Consider the following 26,404-nt stretch of genomic DNA (forward strand, 5'->3'; position numbering starts at 1 on the left):
TCTGTCGGAAATTTTGTTCATAAGACGATGCAAGGTGGATAACAAAAGCGTTGATGGTTGCAGAGGTGTATGCCTGAGTGATGTCACTCTGAGCCTCAGGTGATGTGTTCAATGCCCAGATGTGCCAACATCTGTTTACCCTTGTAAGCCTCAAAGCCTGACCTGGTTTAGCTGAACCAAGCCTTGCCAGGCATCTCCTGATTTGCCACAGCTTTACAGAGGGAAAAAAACGGTCCTTTGTTATTCTCGCTACCGTAATGATTGTCCACCCCTGCGCTGATGGGACATTTTGTCTTCCTACGACACAAAGAAACAGCTCACTTTCGAAAGCTTTTAAAGCACACGGCTAGTCAGGATATCGCCCAGAGTCGCAATGATTTCAGAGAATGTTTCCTTTCCTCAACATGTTTTGTGTCCCTTCTCCATCACAGCTCAAGATGTTTGACCTCAATGGGGATGGGAAGCTGGGACTGTCAGAGATGGCGAGGTATTAAAAACAGTCTCACCAGGCATGATTCATGAAACCGCCCCAGTAAACATTGTCTAAAACAAAAATCTTTGCATTCAGTACCTAACAGACTCCTTTTGTGTCTGTTATAGGCTGCTCCCTGTCCAGGAGAACTTCCTCCTCAAGTTCCAGGTAGGACACCATCCGTGGGATATGGTTTAGTGCAGCAAAACACATTTAAAGGAGGAAACAAACTTGTTTTAATTCCTTTAAAAACAAACCATTTTAAAGGAGGAAACAAAACAAAGATAGAAGCTGTATGATATTTATAAAGATGTCTTATTCTTTTCAAATCCTGACAAAACTGGCATCCTTTGGTTTTCTAGGGTGTCAAACTGACCACTGAGCAGTTCAATGCCATCTTTACTTACTATGACAAGGTAAGGCACCTCATCTGTCTTCTGTTACCTCCATGTTGAACCGATTGTGAAATCGTTTTTTAACCTAGCTCATGGTTGTAGCAAAAACAAAATCACCAAAGAGTCAAATTTGAAGTATATTTTAACTTATATCATCCCCAACCTCCAAATAACCCTGTGCTGTGTCTGGTCACTGAACCAGCACGTTTGTATAAGAAGAATTTGGCGTGTGAATCCAGCTAATCAAAGCTAATCAACTAGACAATCAGCAAGCCATACTTGCTGGCTTGTTGTCCAATCACTACACTGGTGGCGTGGTGTAATCTGAATGGGGTTGGGGAAAATGTTATGTTGTGTAAGAGAAGCGGCTAGTGAAACGGAAGAAGACAGCTCGTGCATGGCCCTGGCCAGTATCAGGAGTTTTACCCCCGACTCAGCCAGACTGAGTCAGGCTTGTCAGTTCACAAAATGAGTGTTTAAAGTGTTAAAGTATGTTCATTATTATAATATTATTTTTTCATGAATGAAGTATCCAGTTGCTAAAACAATCATCGCTGAGTGCTCACAATCGGCTCCATTCTGCCAAATGGCTTCAGTTTGTCAGTGGCTCTGCCGTGTTTAATATGCAGATCTTATGATGTGTGCCATGGCTGCGCGGTCAAAGTGGAACTAATCTGCTACAACAATATGGGGTTGTGTTCATAGTAACAGTGCATCGGCTATAAGCTGAGAACAGGGCCCTCTGTTGGATTATAGATGAGCCTCCGCAGTTCACCCATGTAGACACAGTCAGCGATGCTTCAGCGTTTATGTGTATAATTAGTTTCATGAGTCCCTAGTCTAAAAGCTGGAACATGGGCAGCTGCTGACTGCTTCACTGGTGCTAAAATAATCGAGGGTAGAGAGGGCGGAGAGCGGCCTGTCGGCAAACATGAGCAGGTCAACTGAACACTAACATGGCTCTCCCTGCAAGCGCTTGGGAATATGCAGAGCTTTAAACAAAATGCATGATGGCACGCAATGAAGATATCGCTACCCTCTGATATTTGGTAGTTGCTCCAACTTTTATTGACTTACTTTGAGTGTGTGTGGTGTCTTTTGAATATGATTGCAAGAATTGTGGATCTGTTCCTGTAATCGAGGACAGTATACACCCTGGGTTGCTAATTGTGCAGACAGAATAGGAGGAAGATATCAGGAGACTAGAGTTAACATGTCTTCTGAATCCAAATCCTTTGAAGGCAAAAACCAATCACAAACCCGTCCGGGTTTGTAGGTGACTAAGGCTTGGCTGCACTAACAGGAACCTTCTTAAGGAGTCACTAGAGGATCTTCCTGTGGTGCTCATGAGCACATTGAGATGAACAGTAGTTTGATGCATTCAACTAAAAATGGAAGTCCTCTTTTCGTAACATATTTACTAAGGGCACATTGATTAACTATTTATTCACATTAGTATATGCTGTAATCAGCATTATTATAACTAGCATTAGCATGGGGTTCAGGGTTAAGGTTAGGGTAAAGGTTAGTGGGTTACGGTTAACCCAAACCCTGTGAAATAGTCTTTACCTTAGTTAACATGAACAGCATTAGTAAATGATAACTAGACCATTAGTTAACTGTTAATCAACTGTTAGTTGATTGTTGGTCACTGCATACATCTGCATTAGATAATGTTAATGAATGTTTAATTAATGTGCCCATATTGTGAAGTGTCACCATACTCTTTATGATGATAAGTATGAGCATAAGCCCTGTGACGCACCCATCCATAATGTGTTCTGCTTGTACGGCCTCCTTCTCTCAGGATGGTAATGGATACATTGACGAGCAGGAGTTGGAGGCTCTGCTACGGGACCTGTACCAGAAGAACAACAAGGTATGTTCTGAGACCCAGATAATGGTGTTATCTCTATTCGAATCTGCAACCCCCCCCCTCCCCAAAATGGAAGAAACACAAATTAATTGATTGCTTCCCAGAACACCTAATGTGATATTGCTTATAGACGCATGGAACTTGGCATTCAAACCATGTGGTTCAAAGCGTATGGTTAGAAAATGCCTGGCATATCATATCTGTGTTCTTCAGCCTGACTCATGTCCGATGGTTCTTGTAAATTTGCCTATGATTGGGCATCAGGCCGCTATATACTAAGGGCTAAAGATGTAAAGCACAAGACTTGTAAAGCACAAGACATTGCTCCAAAATAAATGCTGAAACTGTGTTAGGCAAAAGACATCTCCGTTCAGGAGGTCAGTGGTTAATGTCGTGGTACCTGTTGTCCCGGTCCACGATGAGGACATGCTCTGTTCAGGAGGTCAGTGGTTAATGTCGTGGTACCTGGTGTCCCGGTCCACGATGGGGACATGCTCTGTTCAGGAGGTCAGTGGTTAATGTCGTGGTACCTGGTGTCCCGGTCCACGATGGGGACATGCTCTGTTCAGGAGGTCAGTGGTTAATGTCGTGGTACCTGGTGTCCCGGTCCACGATGAGGACATGCTCTGTTCAGGAGGTCAGTGGTTAATGTCGTGGTACCTGGTGTCCCGGTCCAAGATGGGCACATGCTCTGTTCAGGAGGTCAGTGGTTAATGTCGTGGTACCTGGTGTCCCGGTCCACGATGGGGACATGCTCTGTTCAGGAGGTCAGTGGTTAATGTCGTGGTACCTGGTGTCCCGGTCCACGATGGGGACATGCTCTGTTCCGGAGGTGGGACCACAGGCAGGGCTACAAGAAGAGCATGATGCTAGGATGTCAGCGGTTGGCGTAGAGCTGCAGGTGTCCATGGTAAACCTATGGGATGTTTGTGTGCAGGAGGTGAACGCGGAGCACCTGCAGGGCTACAAGCAGAGCATCATGGCTCTGTCCGACGGGGGCAAGCTCTACCGCAGCGAGCTGGAGATCGTCCTCTGCAGGGAGCCAATGGTGTAACCCCCTGCCTCTCAACCAATCATCATTCATCTGCCTGCCCGACCCTCGCCCCCATCCCCAGCCCCCCTGAGACCACGCCCGCCTCCAGCAGCCTGGCATTGGACACCAGGCGCATGCGCCGGACACGCCCCCTTCATGTTAACTACTTTGGAAAGATTTAAAAAGTGCACTGACAGCACCAAGCAGCTGTTCCTCTTGAAACTGTCATACGTGTAAGGCTAACTCCCCTGTGATAGCTGAACCACACCTGACCCTGTCGCTTTATAACCCCCAGGTTCAGGCCTCAGCGCTGCCCACTGCACTCAATGGTCGTGCAAATATATCTATTCATTCAGATCTACAATATGGGTAGCGCCCACAACTACCAATTCATAATGGCTTGTCAACCCAAATATTTACTGTAATCACTATCAGTGTAACATTTTGCATCCCAAACCCACATCGATGCCTTACCTTACCAAACCCAGACAAAGACCATTAAAGTCTCAAGATCCCTACTGTGTACCCCGATTATACTCCTTACATACCATGTTTTACCCTATTCCTGCTTCCTGCTTCTAACTTAACGTTGCAAAAAAAAATATGAGTGAGTACCATGCGACATAACAGGATACTGTTGTTTTATCATACTTCCTTTGATCCAATTTATAGCCATAGACCTTATAGGATTTCTACACTTATTTCTCCGGACGCCATCATGTTCCATACTCCTCTGTACTTTAACCATGTTTGGGTTTAATTTCTAACATTGAGTTTTGGCTGATACTAGCAATGGAAAACAATAATAAAAGACATCTTGTGGATAAGATATTGCTGTGTAAACATAATCATTGGATAACTGAAGGTGGATTGTGGATTTCTTTCTGGAGTACCTCAGTGTACATGATGCTCCACCCCTGTAAACAGCTGTAATAATAGCCAAAAAGAGCATTGCTAAAATGTCAACCTATACGAAAGGTGAAATTGATGTACCGTAACCAACTTGTACCATGTATCAAATCAACCTAAACTAAAGGTAGTGTAGATTGGCGCAACCATTCACACTTAATGTATCATGGACAACCTAAATTTAAGTAAAGTAGATGTGCCGTAACCATTAACACTAAATGTATCCTAGACCAACCTAAACTAAAGGTGAGATGCTAAGTAACCAACTCTATGTATCATAGATCAACCTAAACTAAAGGTTAAGTAGATGTACCGTAACCAACTCAATGTATCATAGATACCAATTGTGAAGGGCTCCTGCACACCCTCAGAACATTTAGAACACATTTACTTTACCCTTTACAGTTAATACTATTGGTTTATCAGACTTTTTCCTGACTTTCCTACTTCAACCATTGTTTGAATTATAATGCTCAACTGGCATCTGGCATGATTGCTTAATGTTGCCCACTTTCATCTTTAATATGAGGAGAAACATGGACAGTTCATTTGATTACAAATACATTGGCGAAGGAACGTGCCTTCCAGTATGTCATTCATAGTTTAGAGTTGAAGGAATCCAAAGGAGAGCTTAGCATATTTACAAAGTAGAACTGAAAGTCTCCGAAGCTTAACCATCTAACTGAAACTAATCTCAATTCTACTCAAGCATGATTCTACTATTGAGAGATAGTATAATATTAATGATTAACTACACGTTTGAATATACCAAATATAGTTAAATCGTTCGACCGGACGATAGTCAAACCCAATAACACCCAACGAATTGGCGATACGAGATCCTTGACCAAATGAAGTGGGGTGAAGGTACACACTTCCAGCTACGATCACCAGGAGATGCTTTCATCCTTAACATAAAGTCTTCCAAGCCTCTGGGATCTGACATTCCATCTGGGATACTGAGGACAGAAAGCTTTTTTTCTAACTACTGGCGAACTCACCGACCGGTGCTAATGGGGTTGGCATGCTTTTAAATCTCGCTGAATAAACACAACACGGGTACTGGCCCTGTGAGCGCCGCAGCGCTGAGGCAGAACCACATCCATTAATCAGCAGGACTCCGTTCTGCCGTTTGGGCAGAGGAAATCAGCGGACATCATCAGTCATGATTTCAAACACGTTTAACGGTGTTGAAGGTAAGATGTGAGAGATGTAAAAAGAGAGAGAGCGACATTTTAAATTGAACATAAACATCCCTCACTCTCTATTGCTCTGTCATTAAGCCTTTCACGCACCTCTGATTGACTTAACATCAGGGAAGAGATGTCTTGATTGGTCAGCAAGAAGCTGTCTCAAATCAAAATTATTTCAAACAGGCAGAAAAGTCAACGCAAAACAAATCTTCTCACCACCCATCTTACTCAATAACAGCTGAAGGATGGCTATGCCATTAACAAATTGTACTCAAATAATAGGTCTTAAATCTTACTTACAGCACCTTTAATCTAATAATATCTAGGTAAGGCATAGTTCTAGGGCCTTATACTAATATGATATTAATATGACATGCAGGGCCTTTCACTTTAAAATGTGAATTCTTCATACGATTCCCATTCTTCGAAACTACAGGGCACAGAAATTCAAAAAAATAAGACCCTGCTCGACTCTATCTGAACTCCTGTGTGTGTGTGTGTGTGTGTGTGTGTGTGTGTGTGTGGTGTTGTGTGTGTGTGTGTGTGTGTGTGGTGTGTGTGGTGTGTGTGTGTGTGTGTGTGTGTGTGTGTGTGTGTGTGCTTGCGTGGGTGGATGGGTGCGGGGATGTGTGTGTGAGTGAGTGAGTAAAGTGCAAGGGCAGGTCCCCTCTCCACCCCTGTTGGTACACATCATCTCCCTGAAAGATGAGCCGCGTTAGAGGTGACTGCACTAACATTGTGCATTGGATCTTGAAATTTGAAACTGGTCGTTGATGGACTGGCGGTGGTTCCACACGGCAAAAACACCAACAGGCATTCAAAAGGAACAACCATAGCTCATGAGAATAATTTCAAATAACTTGTAATGTATTGTCAAACTGCCTGTAGCAGGTAGAAGGATGAGGTGATCAGTAGTACCTTGGAGAATGGATGGGAAAGGAATCTATCAACACTGGTTATGCAATACCACTACACACTCAAAACCAGTTTGTTCAACAATGCAAACACCTTCACATCTGCCATTAGAACAAATGTCTCTGGGAAAAAAACGTTTTGGAAATCCTCCATATTTTCAAACGATGACAACAAACAAGCAGCCATGGACATAATGAATATGGGCCAGCTTCATGCAGAGGAGCCTGCAGAGTTGGGTCAGCTGACAGGCTCTTGCCTTTCCATAGATATAGAAGACTATTGAGATAATAAACTCAATGTAATGTTGATTGTTAAATCAACACCATTTGCTGTTAGGAGCCATCTAAATAGAAAGATAGACAGTTGAAGGTAGACTGCCTCCGTCATTACAACATGATGTTGTGCCATGTGTGCCATGGCACATTGCATGATGAGATGCAACGTAAATATGGGAACAGTAACCGGCGCAGATAAAGGGAACGGGAGGAAAAGAGACCTCCACAGCAGAAGAAAATAACAGCCATGATTTATTCATTGATGAAAGAAACCCTGGTGTTTTATTCATGACTATTTTAAATATAGCTCATGTGAATTAAATAAGTTATTGAATGGATGTTCCAACCTAGATTCCTCTGCATTCCAAATACACTGCCGTGCACGCCCACGCACACACACACACACACAGGCGGGCTGTCAAAGGAAAATGTGTGTACCCAAATACACACATGATTTGCAATAAATATAATGTCTCTGATAGTGGAGTTCATAAAAAATTATGAATCTCCAAAAAACAGACAAAAGGAATCTTACCAAATTAATAATTCATAATACTAGTTCTAATATTTCAAATGATGAGTATTTTTCTGGGGGAGGGGCTTTCAAACGACTACATGACCCCTGGATTTCATCATACGGTCGTCATGGAAACACATGGACATTGTTTGCCAAACAGACGGATTGATGAACGGTAATAAAAGAAAATAAGATTTATTCATGATGATGTGTAGAACTTAGAATTATTTTGATGTATTGAGTATAAGAAATTAATTTGTGCAGATCGAAGGATGTCTCCCCCCGACCCGGTCCCGGTCTTTGTCCCTGCATGAGGACTCTGGTGAACACATCTGGACTGGTCTTTGTCCCTGCATGAGGACCCTGATGAACACATCTGGACTGGTCTTTGTCCCTGAATGAGGACCCTGATGAACACATCTGGACTGGTCTTAGTCGCCTGAGTATTCAGATGATTAGCAGGTTGAATTCAGGTAGAGAGACATCCTAAAGTACGCACTATGCACTTTGAAATTTTTTATTGTCTGTTGTATTAGTCTGTCATTTTGTCTAGAATCGTCCCCTTTGGGCAATAAAGGTCTCTCTCTCTCTCTCTCTCTCTTCTCTCCTCTTCTCTCTCTCTCTCTCTCTCTCTCTCTCTCTCTCTCTCTCTCTCTCTCTCTCTCTCTCTCTCTCTCTCTCTCTCTCTCTCTCTCTCTCTCTCTCTCTCTCTCTCTCTCTCTCTCTCTCTCTCTCTCTCTCTCTCTCTCTCTCTCTCTCTCTCTCTCTCGTCGCTGAAGGCCTTGAGGGTTATGGAGATCCTATGATAGAGCATCCTGACAGGACCAGGGACAGAAGGACTCCACTGTGCAGATCACAGTCAGATCGATACTTCGTATTATGATGCAGCTAAATCTCCTCGACCAGCGTTACTTGAAGGTTACGTGCACTTACGTTACACATACACACGGAGGATTTAATGACACACACCTAATGCAATTCAGTAGAAGCGACAGTAGGGGGCAACATTGTCTTCGTTATGAATGTTCCTATTTTAGGCTAGTGCTGTATTGTCCATGCAGTAATATGCCATTATAAAACAACTTATTTCAAATTTTGGTCCTGCTTTCCATCTAAACATAATTTTATCAAGTGAGGAGCTTTGGCCTGTCTCAACGTTCCATACATAGGAGAGGACATTAGACAAAATATTATAACTGAGTTTAAATGCAAACAATATATTACACCATATTTTATGTATTGGTCAATATACTTATTTTCCCTTCTTGTGATATATATTTCCATAGGAAAATGTTTGTAGGCCTAGGTACTTGAAAACATATCAATTGTTTCCTATAGTCTACCGTCTTAATTTGTATCATACCATACGGTCTATGGAGAGACCTTTTCGTGAAAAGATTTTTAATAGTGTTAGATTTTATAGAATAATGTTACTCATAAAGTCTATCAGTTTTCAATGCCTCAGCGCTTACCTTACAGTGCTGCATATGGGGTCTACAATGGACCCTTTCAATAGTAGGGTAATGCAACTTTTATGGTCGTAGCAACAGCATGCATATTTATAGAATAGTTGGGTCTATACCGGATAGACATACAATACACATCTGTGTTTTTCCTACTGTGAAGCAGGCCCAGCGTCTAATTGATCCATTTGATATTTCATGTAAGCCTACATGCACCTGTTGTTACTGTGAATGTTTCCCTTTAGTTACATACAATGCTGGCAGCCCGATGCATAGATCAAAAATGTCATAATGTCATAATGGCTGATGCACACTAGATGTTGCTATTAGAAGTTTGAAAGGAATAATAATTGTTGGGCAAGTTGTTATTCTTCAATAAAGAGAAAGTTAACGACCTAGAACCATTTAATTACATGTATTGTTGTATAAATTATCAATTTGAAGTGGAATAGACACTTTTAAGATGGTTGATGTCCAACCTTTTCTCAAAAAGTTCTAACATATTCTTTATGCTGTAAGGTCTAAGCCCAGGTGTCATTCAGTGTCATTGTGGTGTCATTGTGAAAAAATGTTCGGGCGTGTTTGTGAAGGAATTAAGGAACAAGGAAGTCGATTCAAAATTATTATTTATGTCCTGAGGTTTTGGATTTCTTAGGCAAGTTGACCACTGACACATGAAGTGTGACATTCATTTGGCTATTTTTTAATTTAGTTTGTAGACCTGCACACAGCAAATAAAGCCCTTGGTGATAATACAGCCATTGCCCGTCTCCCGCTGAGCATGTTGGCACGGCGATCCTGCTGGAGGCAGCAGCCTGCTCATGGGGCTGATTTGGGTACATTTGGATGAGTACAATTATACTCTGCAAATAATGGTTAAATGAACCATCCGTCACTTTGACAAGCACGTTGCACAGACACAAATGGTTGTAACAACTGAAAGACAAGAGGCACAACAGAATACTGTGGTCTGTTCAAAGTAGGCAACCAAGAAGTCCATCCTAAAAATATATGCATCGACATATAGTTATACAAAGAATAGTTGGTTTTAAATTGCTCTTGTTGATTTGGACTTTTATTCTTGTCAAGAACATAGACTAAAGATTTCCAGTGGTGAGACCACGGGGGCAGGAGGAGTTATGATTTAGTGTATGTAAAAGGGCCATTTACATCTGACCAAAGTAAACCAGCACACAAGCTGTTTGAGGCATGATGAGTGATGCATACCATGGGAACATCCTCCCACATCCAACCAGACCGGTTTGGCTAGAAAGGTTGGAAAGGAGTCAGGTACTTTTCTGAGTGCTTTGGTCTGTGTGTGTGCGTGTGTATGTGTGCATTCAAGGATACCAGAGAGTGTTTCAAGACAAGGTTTCATTTTTTCATCCCTTAAGGTTTTAAACAGGTAATAAGAAAATACAATGGATATCAAGATCCCTTGATGAATGGTGTTGACGAAGATGTTTGAAAAGTCAAAGGAGAGAATGGTTTTCTTTTGCTGGACTTTCCTGGCGGTACGATGGCGATGCCGTAATTTCTACACGGAGTGTCTGAGGTTTTAAGCGTGTACTACCGTGGGGTAAGTGATTGGACCAGCTCAACTTGTATGGATAACATAGGTATACATTCAGTTACTGTCTGTACAAATCAACACACACACACACACAACTTGACTGGCAACACTTAACATTAAGGGTATATTCATTTACCACTAATAAACATTAGAAAATGCAGTACCAAGCATTATCTAACAGTAAACATACAGTATGTGTCTGTCTAGTAATAATTTAATAATGGTGAAAACTTTTACTAATTGTGTTCCTGTTAACCAATGTATTAATGTTCCTGTTAAGGAAGGAATTCATTTGTACACTATTAATAGGAATAGGGTTAACCTTAACCCTATGCTTATACTATTTAATATTGTTTATTACCGTATAAATGAATGGTTAATTTAAGTACTCATATTGTATTGTAGCATTATCTTTTCATTCCACATTGTTTTACTTAAATATATTGTGTGTGTGTGTGTGTGTGTGTGTGTGTGTGTGTGTGTGTGTGTGTGTGTGTGTGTGTGTGTAATTCTATATGGCAATCAAATCAACACAATGTCAATGTATAACTGTTTTGTGCAATGACACAACTATATTATAATACTCTGGCTAATGAACTGTGTCTATATACACAATATCTACGCTTAAAGTCATCTGAGGACTAGAGATCCCCGGAAGGCATGACATCCTGTCTCTGTGGCTCATATCGGCAGGAGATATGGTTGTTTTGCATAAGACATGGAGGTTTGAACTGACATCTCATTATAGACCATGTCAGCCTACAGGCTGCCGGTCTGACCGAGTTACTTCAAAGGCAGTGGGTCATGTTTTGGTGCCTGTACATTACCTAGGATCTGGACTGTATGGGGCGCCATGGCAGTGATCATTGAGTACACTGACATGCTGGGGGTCAAACACCTGGGTCTGCAGAACATGCCCTTCCCAGACCTGGTCAAGTACTGCGTCCTGGGCGTCTCTGGGCTGCTACTGCTGCTGGCCCTCGGCATCTTCCTGTGGCAGATCTTCAGATGCTGCACACAGAACAACGCCACGCAAGATACAAGTAGGTATTCACATATAGAGGGGCTATCGCAGGGAGCTAAACACACACCTCAATGAGACACTACATGTAAGCCTCTATTGTAACAGAGTTCAGACTGATTCTGTTGTTTATTCTGTCTGTGTATTCCAGGTGATGACTACTGGGAATCACACACAGTTGCCAGCTTCTTGCAGGGGCCGAGCGCTTTGGTAAGAACGGTATGGGTTTGTGTTGAGGTCAGGGTTGGGGTTAGGGTGAACACATTGCATACAGCAGGACATGCAGCCAGTCTGGGGGGGTGGGGATTAAGTATGTAGAAACCCATACATCATGCGCCTGTTTTGAATATGCTTTTCTGATAAGATAATAGGTTGTACAAGACAGGGACACTCCAGAATGCAAAGTAGTGAAACAGTTGAATGTGCTCAGTCAGCTTTTCTATTTTTGGCTTTGAGATTATTGTCACATATTATATTGTAACATAACAAAATGTTGAACATGTGTATGTTATATTCAGGTTCCTCCAGAGCTCAGTTACACAAAGACCTACAGCATGTAAGGTGTTTGTGTGTCTGTGTGTGAGAGAGTGCGAGAGTGTGTACGTCAGCTGTGTTTATTGAAGTGGCTTTTTATTTATTGCCACTAACTTGGTCAAGGGAGGCATCTATGGACTTGGCATCGTGTCTGAAGTACCCCATGCTAGCACAACTTGTTAAACACATACAAGAAAAGCCAACATAAAAAATATGTAAGGAATTAGGTAGACTGAATTTGGATCGCAATGATTTGGAAACCGTCAAAAGGCAGTGGAGTCTCATTATTTGAAAATAATGCACACACTTTGAAGGTCATTGGCGGATCGGACTCAGGTATTCAACAATGCTGTGTTATCAATGATCAAACGTGCTTGTGCTTGTGTTGTGTGGAGAATGGAGGGCCGGGCCGGAGGAGGACTCTGAATCCTCCCCCCACCCTGAAAGGGGGCGCCACCAGGGAGCTGGGAGAGCCCAGCGAGGACAAGGTGATTGTTGTGATATTGGGATTATTTCCTGAATACCTTGGATTTTTCACATTATTCTCAAAGTGACATGATTGAAAATTTTAGGCATGTAGAATATGTCTTTCATATTTGCATAATTTTAATTGCTACTGCGAATAAACGTGCCTTACACTGTTAGCTTAAGAGTCCTCTGGTCCCAGCAGGACAGCAGGGCCCCTGCTCACTGTTAGCTAAAGAGTGCTCTGGTCCCAGCAGGTCAGCGGGTCACTGCTCACTGTTAGCTAAAGAGTGCTCTGGTCCCAGCAGATCAGCGGGTCACTGCTCACTGTTAGCTAAAGAGTGCTCTGGTCCCAGCAGGTCAGCGGGTCACTGCTCACTGTTAGCTAAAGAGTGCTCTGGTCCCAGCAGGTCAGCGGGTCACTGCTCACTGTTAGCTAAAGAGTGCTCTGGTCCCAGCAGGTCAGCGGGTCACTGCGCTTCTCCCTGTTCTACGAGCCGCTGCCGTCCCGCCTGGTGGTCACCATCCTGCAGGCGGAGGGGCTACAGAGGCGGAGCCAGGCCCACAGACCACACCCCTTCGTCAGGCTGAGGCTGATGTGGGAGGAGCCGGAGAACCAGGAGCAGAAGAGCTCACTGATGAATGAGAAGGTCAGAGCTTTGAAGTTGTTATGGCCCGGGAGCAAAGATGCAGATGCTTATTGATCATGTGTTCACTTTTATGAAGCACTGGAAGGATGCAGGTTAACAATTACAAGCAGTGAAAACTGACGTATTGAAAGCTGAGAAGCACTACAAAGTACTATAACTACAACCTAATGAAAACTGCAAAGCACTACAACTACATAGTACTTCAAATACAAAGTATTGTACAAATGAACGAGGAAGGATTTTGAGTTAGTTTCTCCTAATATCCCACTTCCCTAATCACTATCCTCCAGCGAGTGGACTATGTGAGGCTCCTCCCCCAACATGTGTGTCCCGGTCTCCTCTCAGGGTGAGGGCGAGCAGCCCGCTCTGTGCTCTGCGCTGCAGGAGTGGCACACGCGCGTCGTGAGGGACAGCTGCAGCCCTCTGTTCGGAGAGCAGTTCAGCTGTGCCCTGCTGCGGCAGCACGACCTCCCTCGCGTCACGCTCCGCATGGAGGTAGGAGCCCAGCGCCGCCCGCCCGGCCGCCCGGCCCGGAGTCAGCTGGCTTTGAGTTAAACCGGCACTTAGTCAGTATCAACTGCAGCTTAAACACCCATACACCATGAGTCAGTTCCTCCAGGGAATTGTTCTCTATAAACGGTTTGGTCCGCTTTTGCTCGAGCGACAACTCCAGCCGATTGATTGCAAAAAGTGTACACATTGCAGGTTTAACAATTCAAATGTGCGATTCATGCACAATAAGTCAAAGTAAATGGAAAAACTAAACGGAGACACTAAAGTGCTAAATGAATCAGAATCTAGTATTAATGATCAAATGGTCTTATTTGATCATCTGAAAGAATGACAACATTGGTAAGATTTGTAGAATAACCGGATGTTACTCTGTAACTAGTACAAACTGATCGTCTATGAATTTGCTCAATCCATTATAGACTCAAGAAGAAATTCCAAGGCTAAATATATACATTACTGAAATTCAGTATGATAGATTGTATTGGTGCAAGATATAGATCTAAACATGAAAAGGTGTGTATTTGGAGAGAAGGCTGCTGAAGACATATGATCACTAAACATTCCATGCACGTGTCCTTATGTTCATGTTCGTCTGTGAGACAGGTTAAAGACTTTGATGGCTTCTCTCGACACATGGTCTTGGGAGAGGTGAGGGTTCCCTTGAGACATCTGGACATGTCCTATCCTTTGGAACTACGAGAGCCTCTGCAGACCCCACAGAAGGTGACACACACACATCTTTATGCTTTCTACATACTCTTCACATCAAAACGGTCCTCGGTCAGGTGCCAGCCAGACAGTGGGGTGACTCTGCTGGTGCCTCTGTGTCCCAAGGACCCAGTGGGACAGGTTCTGCTCTCCTTGAGGTTCCTTCCTGCTGCCCAGAGGTTAGAGGTCGGAGTGCTCAAGATCAGAACGCTGCAGACGGACTCAGATTCTGGTAACATAACAATGATAAGAATAATTTGTATAGCGCTACCCAAGGCATCAAAAATGATTGACAGTGTGCGTCTTTCTGTGAGTGGAACACAGCACATCCACACAAAACAATAGGTAAAGAAAACATTGCTCTTCCAATAGTCTTCTCGTATTGTCTCTCTTTGATTGACAGCCCTGCATGCCCGGATCAGTGTGCGGTGCGACCAGTCCAAGCTACGCCAGCAGAGGACTACTGCTGTCCACCAGGGCCAGGTGACGGTGTTCAATCAGGTCCTCATGTTCTCCCTACTGGAGTTCCCGCCACAAGAGTGCAGCATTGCGCTATCCGTATACAAGACGGGCGGGGTAACAGGAGACACAAGCATCTGGTGGGTCAGCTGACCGTAGCGAAGCAAAGGAGAGCAGAGGACCTTCACTGGACCTTGATGATGCAGTCCGTACGCCAGCCAATAGCAATGTGGCATCAGCTGCTGACCTAAGCTGAAGCTGAAGATGTGAGAAAGCATCAAAGACCGTTCCCAAAGACCATCAAGATTAGAAACAACGCTGCCTGGGGTCCACACTCCACTTGGACACAACACAAGTGCTTCTCAGATATAGATTTAAGAAAAAAACGATGCACTCTTAGAAACTTTTTACATAAAATAGTATGAGTTTGCAATGGTGGGCAGTCGTAAAGGTTTCTGTTTCGAAAGAACAGAGATTCGGAGATGTCTCTGGCTGATGCTCACGGCTGGAGAGGTAGCTCTGGGCATGACATTCATTAGCAGTGACTTTTTCTGCCTAAACTCAACACATTTAGGTGCATCCTGTGCTAGGTCTGCATAACAATAAACATAATTAACTATTGTAATGTGCCAAGTCATTTTGGTTTCCTGACCATCGGTTCTCCCTACGGTCTAGCGGTAGCTGCAACCATGCCCAAAGCTGTCACTACAGCATCTAAGTACTTTTGTTTCAGAGCCCTTCCTGAACTCTTGGACATATAGCCTACTACTCGGAGGATGGGAGACCGCCTGGGAATACCAGGTGCTGTAAGTGGTGGCGGCCTATAGGTGGCACTCTACCCTCTGGCCCCTTCACTCATCAATCCCGATGCCCCAGTGCAGTGACGGGGACACTGTGCTGTGGAAGGTGCCGTCCTTCGGAGGAGACGTAAAACCGAGTTCCTGACTCACTGAGGTCATAAAAGATCCCAGGGCACTTATCGCAAAGAGTAGGGGTTTCCCCGGCGTCCTGGCCCAACCAGGCTCATTCAATCTGTCCCCCTGATCATCCTCCTGTATAATTGGCTGATTAATTCCCTCACTCTCGATCTGAAGCTGTTGTGTGGTGAGCGTTCTGGCGCAGATTGGCTGCCATGCATCACCCAAGAGGGTGCTACACACTGGTGGTGGTTAGTGAGGTCCCCCCTTCACGGTAAAGCGTCTTTGAGTGTCTAGAAAAGCTTTATATAAATTCAATCCATTATTATTATTATTACTCCTATAAACTTTAGACAGCTCAATCTGTACCATAGTAACCCTTTCAACATATACTACCCACCTTAAACATCGAGTTTAATAATTGACTGGAGACATAAGTGCCAATCTCAATTTGTAAGATCTAGAATTCCCTCCTTCCATTTCTGATGTTTTTCAGAGATCTTTTTGTAACTGTGAGGTGGTTGGCTGCCTGGTTGGCATGGTGTGTACATTGTTGAATTGTGTATTTGGTGGTATTAATAAAGATTATTTTACAACCACCATAATGTGGAGGCCTACTGTGTTATATATGTTTATGAGCAGGTCAAAGTCCAGGGCATGTATATGACTTCCCATAAAGTAGTAGATCCACCCTGGGACCAAAGGTCTGAGGTGCTTACCAGGCAGCTCCATCTCCGTTGGGCACCATAAGTGCTGTCTCGCCCCCTCTCTCCTTGCACAGCCCTGGAGCTGACACACAGTTGAACAACATGGGGCTGCAACTTGTTTTGAGGAATATACTGTTTCTTATGCTGGTGTTTCCGATGTGGGGCCAAGCCGAACAACGTAAGTATTCCTTTTTTAGCATCAATGTGGTTTAACTTTCATGGATAAAGCTGGCCTTGTTAATATAACAAAATTAAATAATTCCAAGAATCAATAGCCTTACAGTCCATTTAAATATTGTCAACCATAAAACATAGCTACTTGTAGGGTCTACTCTAAATCCTAGGTGCGTTGTTTTCCACAGTATGCTCTGCTCCGGATGCGAATGTAACAGAAAACAACAAGGTTGGAATCGTTGTTACCACCATCCGGAAGCTCAACTTAGGAGTCGCTCTCGCATTCATTGATCCTCCAAATGACAACCCATTCATCCTGCAGGGAGACCAAATGATAGTGACCAGGGCATTGGACTTTGAGGTACAAATTTAAATCATTAAAACAATGACACATTTGAACTGAAACCATGAAACGGGTTGGCATTGATTTGAAGTGTGTTGATAAAAGACCTCCCCCTCCTGTGCCAAATCAACCCAGGGATTAATTTTCTCTCTAAATAAATGTAATGTGACACGCTGACACGCTGCAGTTTTTACTTGACACATGTATATGAAGTGATGGATGTGTCATATTATTCTTTAGTATATTGTCATTTCAAATAAATTCAAACAAAAGTAACGGCCACAGTGAAAATAAGTGCATGGGCAGATTGGAATGGGAAGTAATACACTTTTAAACCTTAACATTATATGCTTGAAAAAGTTGGTTTGCTGTGAGTCTGAAACAGAACTTTGTTATTAATGGCTATATTCAATGTAGAAAGTGTTAAATGTCTATTGATGTTTATTAAATATGAATTCTGATTGTAGTCATATGTTTGTTTTGGTAGAGAAGACAACCTCAATTTATTGTTTATTAAAAGTTAATTCTGATTAGAGTAATATGTTTTTACATTTTTTGGTAGGCAGGTGATACTTACATAATGAATATCAAATGCACGGATACAGCTATTCCAGCGGTAAGATGAACAACATCACACCTACAATCAAACAAAGATTCACAGCACCCTCTCTCTCTCTCTAGATATATAGATATGGTTACTATATATCTTCATATAAATATACCTATAGATAAAGATATTCTTTGAACACTTCCTCATTTGAAATATTGTAAAACTTTGTCCTTTGTCATTTTGAAAATAGATTATAAAGCAAAATACAATATCTATGCTTTCTAGAAATATGCAGATTACGAATAGCATAAGAATTCCCGTTTTATACGTGTGTCATGGATGTGTGAGTGGTCGGTTGGGTATTGACGTCTTCCTCTGTTTTAGTTCAACCTCGAAATCCGTGTGATAGTCTATGTAAAGAATGTGAACGATGCGGGCCCTACGTTTTCACAGAACTCGTACGACCTCAACGTCAAAGAGGTGAGTCAACCATCTTTCAAAGATTCATATCAGAGAAGCACCTCAGTCGTATAACGTTGCGAAATCAGTTTCCGTATAAGCACATGATTTATTTAAATGAATAAGAAAGATGTTGCACTTGAAGATATTGAATTCAGCTTCTTTGTTTTAGTATTATTTCTTTCTCTCTAATGTATTCATGGAGATGTATGTGTCTACATCTGCCTGTATCAAATTTCCTAACGGGAACTTCTTGTTCTTAAAGTTTACCCGTGTGAACCACGTTGTTGGGACTTACGACGCCACTGACAAGGACTCGACATTACTTTACTACAAACTGATCGTAGAACCAGTAGGAGCTTCTTTTATAATAACCTAATTTAATAATCTTAATAATCAACATAATTTGTTACATTTACACATGATGATAGTTCTTCCTTTTTTCTTTCACTCACGCAGGACGTAGGATTTGGATTGGAATCTCTTAACAACGGAAGAATTGTAGTGAAAAGCCTTCTGGACTATGATGCGATTAAAAGTGTGAAACTAACACTTTACGCTCAGGTAAGAACTCACAAACAATCAAATGTACAGTGTCAAAAAGGGTTGGATTGGTGCAGGATAAACAGGCCCATCAACCATATAATGTAACATGGATAGATTATAACCAGAGGGCACATTTAAGACTGAAGCAAGAAGTAGAGAATACACAAGGCCATACAAAGTAATAAAACAGAGGATAAAGCATCCGATGACCTATAGAGGAGTTCAGCCATTAGAAAGGAACATATATACTTTTATTTTAACATGTAACAAAAAAGCTATAAAAAGGCAAATCAGCTATCCATTCATGTCCCAATATCTCCATGTCTCAGCCATTGCGATGCCGTTACAAAATTTGACACTCGTCCACTTCCGCACTGTAACGCAACTATAACCTGTTCATATCCCTCAGGGGTGTGGGGGGCACAGTCCAACAGAGCAGAGGTGGCCCTCTGCCTAGAGCTACTGCCCCCAGCCCCTCCAGGGAGATGAGTCCAACAACGAGACCAACTTCCTCATCGTTTTCTCGTATCTTGTTACTCTTTTAAGGACACAGCAGACCCCACACCTGAAGGTGTACCGTCTTTCACCGCCAGCACCACCATCATGGTCACAATCACTGATGATGACAACAGACCCCCCTGGTTCCAGCCATGTGATGTCATCAGCGTTGGACAGAGTAAAATCTGCCAGACCTATGGCTACACAGGAAGTGTGAGCCTTACAGAGCAACAGGTATCCACAACTCAAAGGAGATTACATGATAGCATTGTAGCTAGAAGCTTACTTAATACACATTAATTTGCCTTGGAAATTAACCATGAATTTAAACAAGTCTTGCTTCCGACAATTTCTAAACACTTGAATAAGAGTTAAATACTGCTGCGGATTATCTCTAGGGAAGAATATGAAATATTGATGTACAATAATGGTTGTTTGTTGGATCAGCAGTTATTTATTTGTTGTAGCTTAGCCTACAAGAAATATTTAGATCGATTTGTGCGTTTTTTTTTAATGCAGGCGGATGCCTTAACTTTGGAGCCAGGACCACTTTATGCTGTGGATGGTGATAATGGAATTAACACAGCAATGGTATACTCAATTTTAAATGGTAAGGTGCCTGGACAATAGGCTTCATGATATTAATAAGCCCATCAGTGGCATTCAAATCATGAAGAAATACGATTCTGCACCACTCTTTCATACACTTATACAGCTGCCATTCTATACGGTGGTGATTTGAAACTTCAACAGCCACTTTGTCTAAGAAAGTTAGTGATGTCCGACCATGACGTTTAGCTCGTCTTCCCACCTGCTGATACAAGTAAAGTTTCCAGCTTTGGTGGCATGGTTTCCCAGCGTACCGCTGGAGTTTTCCTAGCTGTTTGCTTATGCCTTTCCCACCCCCTCAACTTGATTAGTCAAAACTAAAACGAAGCAAAAGAAAGTGAAACATTCAAATGCCTGTTAAACAAGATTTAACCTACTTAAGACAACCCTGGAGAAACAAGCCTTGATTTGATATAAATGAACTGAACTCGTAATTGCAGGTCAGAAACCCTCATTGCAGAGATCTGACTTGTTGATCGAAGTTGTTACTGAATTGACATCAGTATCAACTGTAAACATGGCAACACTGCCGCCTTCATCGGAATGAAATTATTATAAAAGTATATTAAAAGATTTAATAAAATTGCAATTATAATACAATTATCCAATACGTTTGTATCGTTCATATTTCACTCTGATAACAGCAATGTGTGGAATTCATAATTTACAGACTTAATTATCTAGCCAGTGTTTTCGTTTCCAAAATAAGCTTAAACTGCTGCATATATTGTTTGTAATCAATATATGCAGCCGGCCCCCCCCACGTTCAGACTGGCCTTGAACACGGTGTTAAACTCATCAGGCTTTATATATTTCAGAAAAGTGATCAATATTATACAAAAGTTATTGAATTGAGTTCCTTCTTACACTTGTGTATTGAACATTCGAAGCTGTTTGGACAGATCCTTTCCTTTTCATATTTTTCAGGAAACACAGGAAATCTGTTTCAAATCAATGCGAACAGTGGAAACATTACAATGACGAAAGCTGCGGATGTCCCCGGCCCAATCGTCCTCAGTGTCATGGTAAAACAACGCCTACAATTCTATTCAAGTCTATCTGTATTTGTGTGTGTTACAACACACAGAAGTTGTTGTTTTTTGCATGCCAAGTTCTATCTGCGCCCCTTTGTGTCGCCCCTTGGAAATAGCGGTTCAAGACATGAAGTTTGCAATTTGTCCGGCGTTGCCGGGCTAGGCCCTCACTGAGGCCTGTAGTGTGTTCACACATGGTTCAAACTGCTGACTGAGGCCGGTAGTGTGGTCATATGGTTCAAACTGCTCACTGAGGCCGGTAGTGTGTGTTCATACTGGTTCAAACTGACACTGAGGCCTCTAGTGTGTACATACAAGGTTGAAACTGCTCACTGAGGCCTGTAGTGTGTTCATACATGGTACATAGTGTGCACATATGGGGCTATGTAGTTGGGTAAATAGAGCAAATGAGCAACTTCGATTATTTTATAGCCCAGGCTCACTGTAGACATTTAGTTAAGTACTTAAATGTTGTACCGTCAGCCATTTGAACAACCAACCAACCCTAATGTTTTCTCCATTTCCAGGCTGCACAAACCGTCAATAGCTTCCAATTTGCCACAACAACAGTCACAATCCAGGTTGTCCCCAAGAGTCTGCATGAGCCAGTATTTAAGGGGGCTCCATACAGTGGCGTTGTCTCTGGCCTGGGCTCCATGGTTTTTAAATCAACTGACAATACGCCCCTGATAATCCAGGCTACAGATGAAGACTTCCTTGGGGTAAAATAGGGCAGAGCTCAATCTTAACATTTGTTCTTGTTTGATGATGATTTGGAATCATCTTTGGCGTTCAGAACATTATTTATTTGACTAACAACTAGATCCATAGGCCTGACTTACAGTCTATGTCTTCTAATGCAGGGGATGAATCCTGACATTGTGTATGCAATCATTGGAACCAGCAATTTCTCAATAATAGGGCATAACTTGTTCTTGATGAAGGACTCTCCATTGGGTGCCGTTACCCTACAGGTAAGCTAATCCAGACCATGAATTTATGATTTATCTCAGTCGAATGGACCGACTGTACCGTGTTTGATATATTATACTAACTGGCTTGTACATTTCTAGGTCGAAGCAAGTGACACTGCAGTTGGAGATGTAATAACAGCCGAAGTGCAGGTAGAAGTGACCTCAGGTAGGACAATTTAGGATTTATTACGATTCAGCCACCAGTTTCCTAGTGGAATGATGAATGCTTATTCTAATGCTGCATGCTGAAAGGGGTCTTGGAGTCCAAATTATTCTGATTTGATGAAGTTACATATAATCTAAAATATGCCACAATGCTTTCACCAGACCTATGGAGACCTTAAGCAGGGCAGGTTGCGCTACTCTTAGAAAGGAGCAGATGGAACAAAATTAACCAGGTAGAAGAGGGGATTCTGGACCTCTATGGGCAAAGGGCAGGTGCTCGGGCCCCTGAAGCCGGATTCATAGGCAACGTTGGTGAACTGCACAAACAGGCGTGGACCGAAGATGAGGTCACAGTACGGCAGAGTTAACAAACTTAACATTGGGTGGATGTGCTGTGATTGGAGGATTTCAAATGATGTCACGCATGGCATTTTTACTTTCTACCCTTGAGTTGTAGTTATCTTTAAAATAGAGACGCATTTTAGGAGAGTTTGTGTGAACTGTTCTGTGTGAGGTTTATGAGCCCTATGCAAAGACGCACAGAGTTGCTCAAATGTTGGCCAATTCATGGAAGGAGATAGTGGACTCGCTTTCCAAAGATATCGGATGCCATGTTTGGTAAAACATGGGATATGTTTGAATTGGCTCACTTGTTCCCTCATTACCTATATGAACACTATGTATATTAAGGGAACAAATAAGGCAGAGAATTAGGAAAGATTCTGACACTTAAATGTGCCCGAAATCTATCATCGCATGTGTGTAGTGGTAAAAGACAAGTTAAATGTCCTTCGACAGCTATTTTGCATAAAGAACCAGTATGTGCCCTTTCTATTGGATAAATCTGACGACAACGATAACCACTGTGCATCGTTGAATATAGGCTCGTAATAAGTGTGCATCAGTTGAACACTTATTTGAAGGTGTATTATGGGTATTAGATGTGCACTATATAGGGACACATTTGGTCTTTACTACCTTCTCTTAGCCACCCTTCCCCGTTCACCCCTTGTGTGCTCGTGCACTCATTGAAAGTGTCTTTTAACTTTTGAAAAGCGCTATATAAAACAAATTTATCTAAGTAATGTACAATCCTAAATAAACGTAAATAAATTGAGAAACGCTATAGCCGTTCCACACGCAACGTCGCCCCATAACGACAAATAATTTCACAATTAATTATTACTAAACAATGACCAAAACACCAATACTACCAACATGCCTTTGCATCTCTACTACCTCAATGGAGTCGGTCATTGGAATGTGGCCTCCCGATGTACAAGCCCTACAGGAACTAGATTCATACACTAACATTTCAGACAACAATACCAAATGATGACAGCCTAAGAAGTGCCCTCTATAGGGCACAAGTGGACCAAATTGAAACAAAGACATGGAAAACCTTTCCTCTGATAGAAGTAGATTGTAGCTTAGTAAGCAGTCTGTCATGCGTCCCATGTTGGTCCAATGTCTCCTGTCGTTTTGGTCTATAATTCAAGCGCATTGTTACAGAAAAACAACAAATTGCATGGCCGTCAATAACGGCACATCACTATCAATTAGGATTTAGCGCCCCGCCTTCAGAATGCCTGCCAATATATCAATTGCTATTGGTAAAACTGTTTATTTGAGGATATACTGGTCTCAGGAATACAAGAAATAAGTATAAGTAGTAAGAGTATTGAGGTACAAACACTTTGCTCTCCTGCAGGGCAGCCAACCACAACGTTGGCTCCAACCACTAGCTCTGAACCTCAAACCGATTCCAGTACGACATCCATTCCTACTTCTAGTCCCCCTGGGTCTACTCTTGACAGTATTACTACTGACGGCAGCATGACAACTCAAGGCAGTGATTCAACTGCCAGCTCAACACCTTCTCACCCAGGTAGAGAAGTAGTGATGAAGAGAAAAAGCCAAGCTGCTCTTTGCAGTCAGCCAGCTAATTGAAATCGCTTTCTCCAACTCTGATTGTTCTAATTCCAATCGACAAGGTTTCCTTAGAAGAAAACAAACTACAGTTAATTAACAGCAAACTAATTGTTACTAATCAATTAACGGTGTTCATGTTTACTAATGGTGTTCATGTGAACTAAGGTCTTAATTTATACGTTATATTATGGCCGCTCACCCTAACCTCTATTGATCTGCTCTATAAAGCTAATGACTGCATTAACTTATGTTAGTTAATGGTAAATTAATGTGACCTTATTGTAAAGTGTTGCCAAACTGTTGATCATTAGGAGGTGCGTTTGTTGCTCTTTAAGCTGCAGGTGGAGCTGGCAGATACGGTGCATCAGACATGGCGGCTCTCGGAGCCACCCTGGCCGTTTTACTATTCATATCTCTGGGAATCATTGGATACTTGGTTTATCGTGTCCAACACGGAAAAGCAGCCTGGGGGAAACTTTCCGAAGCCAGTGTTTTCCGAAGTTCTGTGAGTTATTGCGTCCACAGATTCCTGTCCAGTATAAAAACCTCAGATCCTGAACACATTGTATTGTTAACAGTTTCCAGTCTTTTACTTTTCACTCTTAACTATTTGATGTTGGCCCCTGCAGCTCGGTCGAGGTCCAGGGGGTCCTAACGACGGCGTCCAGTACACCAATGAAGCGTTCAAGAAGGACGAAGACTCGGACAGTACGGGGCAGGCCAGTCCCGCGGAGCTCAGGCGCAAGCTGAGTGCAGAGACGGCGTCCACCATGGCCAGAAACACAGCCGCCACAGAGGAAACCGTTATGAAGTCTGCAGCAACCCTCCTGGCCATGTTGCCTGAAGAAGAGGGGAGCACGTCGGAGACGGACGGAGTGGACGGCGAGAAGGAGGTGAAGCCCATTCTGACCAAGGAGAGGCGCACGGAGGAGGGCTACAAGTCCGTTCAAGCAGGACATCGTGCCGGACGCCAAGGAGGACGTGCACATCATCCCAGACAACACGGAGCAGGATGCCGAGGAAGACGACGAGGCATCGACCTCAAGCGGAAACGAAGAGGACTCAACGCCCGGACGGAAAGTGATGTTTGGTGATGTGAACCTGGACAGCGGCTTGGAAGTCAAGGCTTCAGATTCAGGGTCAGATTCAGAAAATGATGAAATTGTGACGTCAGATCTGTGAGAGAAGGTTGATTCAGAAAGAATTTAATAACTTTAAGATAATTTAAGATGATTCACGCACTAAAATCATCCAGTGGGGACAATCCCATGACATTGGAATGGGCTATCCCCTGCCACCAGTCAGAAGCACTTTTGTCTTTGTTGAGCGCTGTCTCTGTGATTTTGTTGTAAATGTTATGCAAGTGCCACAGAATGATACATATGACATATATTTTTTTTTTATGTATCAGTAATCATAATGTCCTTTATAATTACAATTAAATTGTGTCTATTTTATGTAAATATGTAAATATTTAAAATCTGTTGTGAAACACTGCCATATGATAAAATGTAACAAATATATTTATAATCTTTTTTAGATTTTCTTTTCCATTTCCAAGTCTTTAGGGGATTCTCCAAGACACTGGCCACTATAGAATGAATAGGGACCCAAAAGGACCAGACCGCTCCAGGAGCCTATGGAAGGCTAAAGCGTCAATGCTTGTATACATGACGGACAAATGCATATTGACTTTGTCTGTTTAATATTTTCCCCTCACTAAAGGCAAACTATAAAAAGGACAAGGAGATACAGCAAGTAATAAACAATGTTGGTTTGAAAGATGTGGTGCATGATTAGTTAGATAAGAGTTATAAATTATATGACAGAAATGGACTTTGTCTAGCCATCTCCCATGCCAAATACTAATCCTCTCATCGCATGACGTCACTAAAATGGATTGTATGTGTTACGTGGCAATCGGTAACCAACACTATTTCCCTGTCCATAAATCCATAGATTATACACAGTATGTGCTTAATTAGGAGAAGTTACCAAGCACTGCTGGTGCTATGATCTTACAATGACCATTTACAATAGAGGGTATTTTATTAGACAGTGAAATGAAATAACATCTGATTGATGGGGAAACTGTCATACTCGGCAATACTGCACATTTCCATAGCAACAGTGGAATCATAACAGATATGCTTCCAAGGCAACAGTGGAATCATTACACGTGATCGTGGCCACACCCACAAGGCTAAAGATTGCTGTTTAAACATTCCAGTCGTTATTGCACTTTATATATAAAAACACACCGCCACTGATCTCCAGGTATTTGTTTTCTCATGAACTCATGAATGCATATTATTCTTTATAGGTTGTTTATTGTCTTTGAGTCGGACATGAGTAAATTGAAGGTATAAAAAAGCAATACATGCACATTTTTATGCAGCCAGAACTAAGAAAACTAACAAATAGGCTGTATATAAAGGACTCTTGGGCCAATGTTTTCACCCAAGTCTTGTGCCAGTCTTACAGCTCTGGTGAATGAAGTGAAAGCGTACAGCTACACGGCACAG

At 42.4% G+C, this 26,404-nt stretch overlaps 2 protein-coding genes and 1 pseudogene across 2 annotated transcripts in view; all 3 read left to right on the forward strand.

Moving 5' to 3' along the window:
* Positions 1 to 3,797, forward strand: part of LOC130389294 (calretinin-like) — a 10,383-nt gene extending 6,586 nt beyond the window's left edge. The window contains 5 exon segments of the mRNA XM_056599010.1: positions 432 to 487; positions 601 to 640; positions 835 to 888; positions 2,675 to 2,746; positions 3,681 to 3,797. Coding sequence (XP_056454985.1) covers positions 432 to 487; positions 601 to 640; positions 835 to 888; positions 2,675 to 2,746; positions 3,681 to 3,797 — 339 coding nt within the window.
* A 6,557-nt stretch (positions 3,798 to 10,354) lies between these two features.
* On the forward strand, positions 10,355 to 15,222 carry LOC130389159 (synaptotagmin-2-like). The gene is given in 10 exon segments (XM_056598831.1): positions 10,355 to 10,627; positions 11,453 to 11,664; positions 11,794 to 11,852; positions 12,572 to 12,664; positions 13,100 to 13,291; positions 13,637 to 13,786; positions 14,408 to 14,527; positions 14,639 to 14,744; positions 14,916 to 15,086; positions 15,089 to 15,222. Coding segments are annotated over 9 exon segments (1,215 nt in total). The 5' UTR covers positions 10,355 to 10,627; positions 11,453 to 11,474.
* A 2,411-nt stretch (positions 15,223 to 17,633) lies between these two features.
* Positions 17,634 to 26,082, forward strand: LOC130389531 (cadherin-related family member 5-like; annotated as a pseudogene).
* The last annotated feature ends 322 nt before the right edge of the window (positions 26,083 to 26,404 follow it).

The sequence above is a fragment of the Gadus chalcogrammus genome, chromosome 9 (assembly GCF_026213295.1).
Source record: "Gadus chalcogrammus isolate NIFS_2021 chromosome 9, NIFS_Gcha_1.0, whole genome shotgun sequence".
Lineage (NCBI taxonomy): Eukaryota > Metazoa > Chordata > Actinopteri > Gadiformes > Gadidae > Gadus > Gadus chalcogrammus.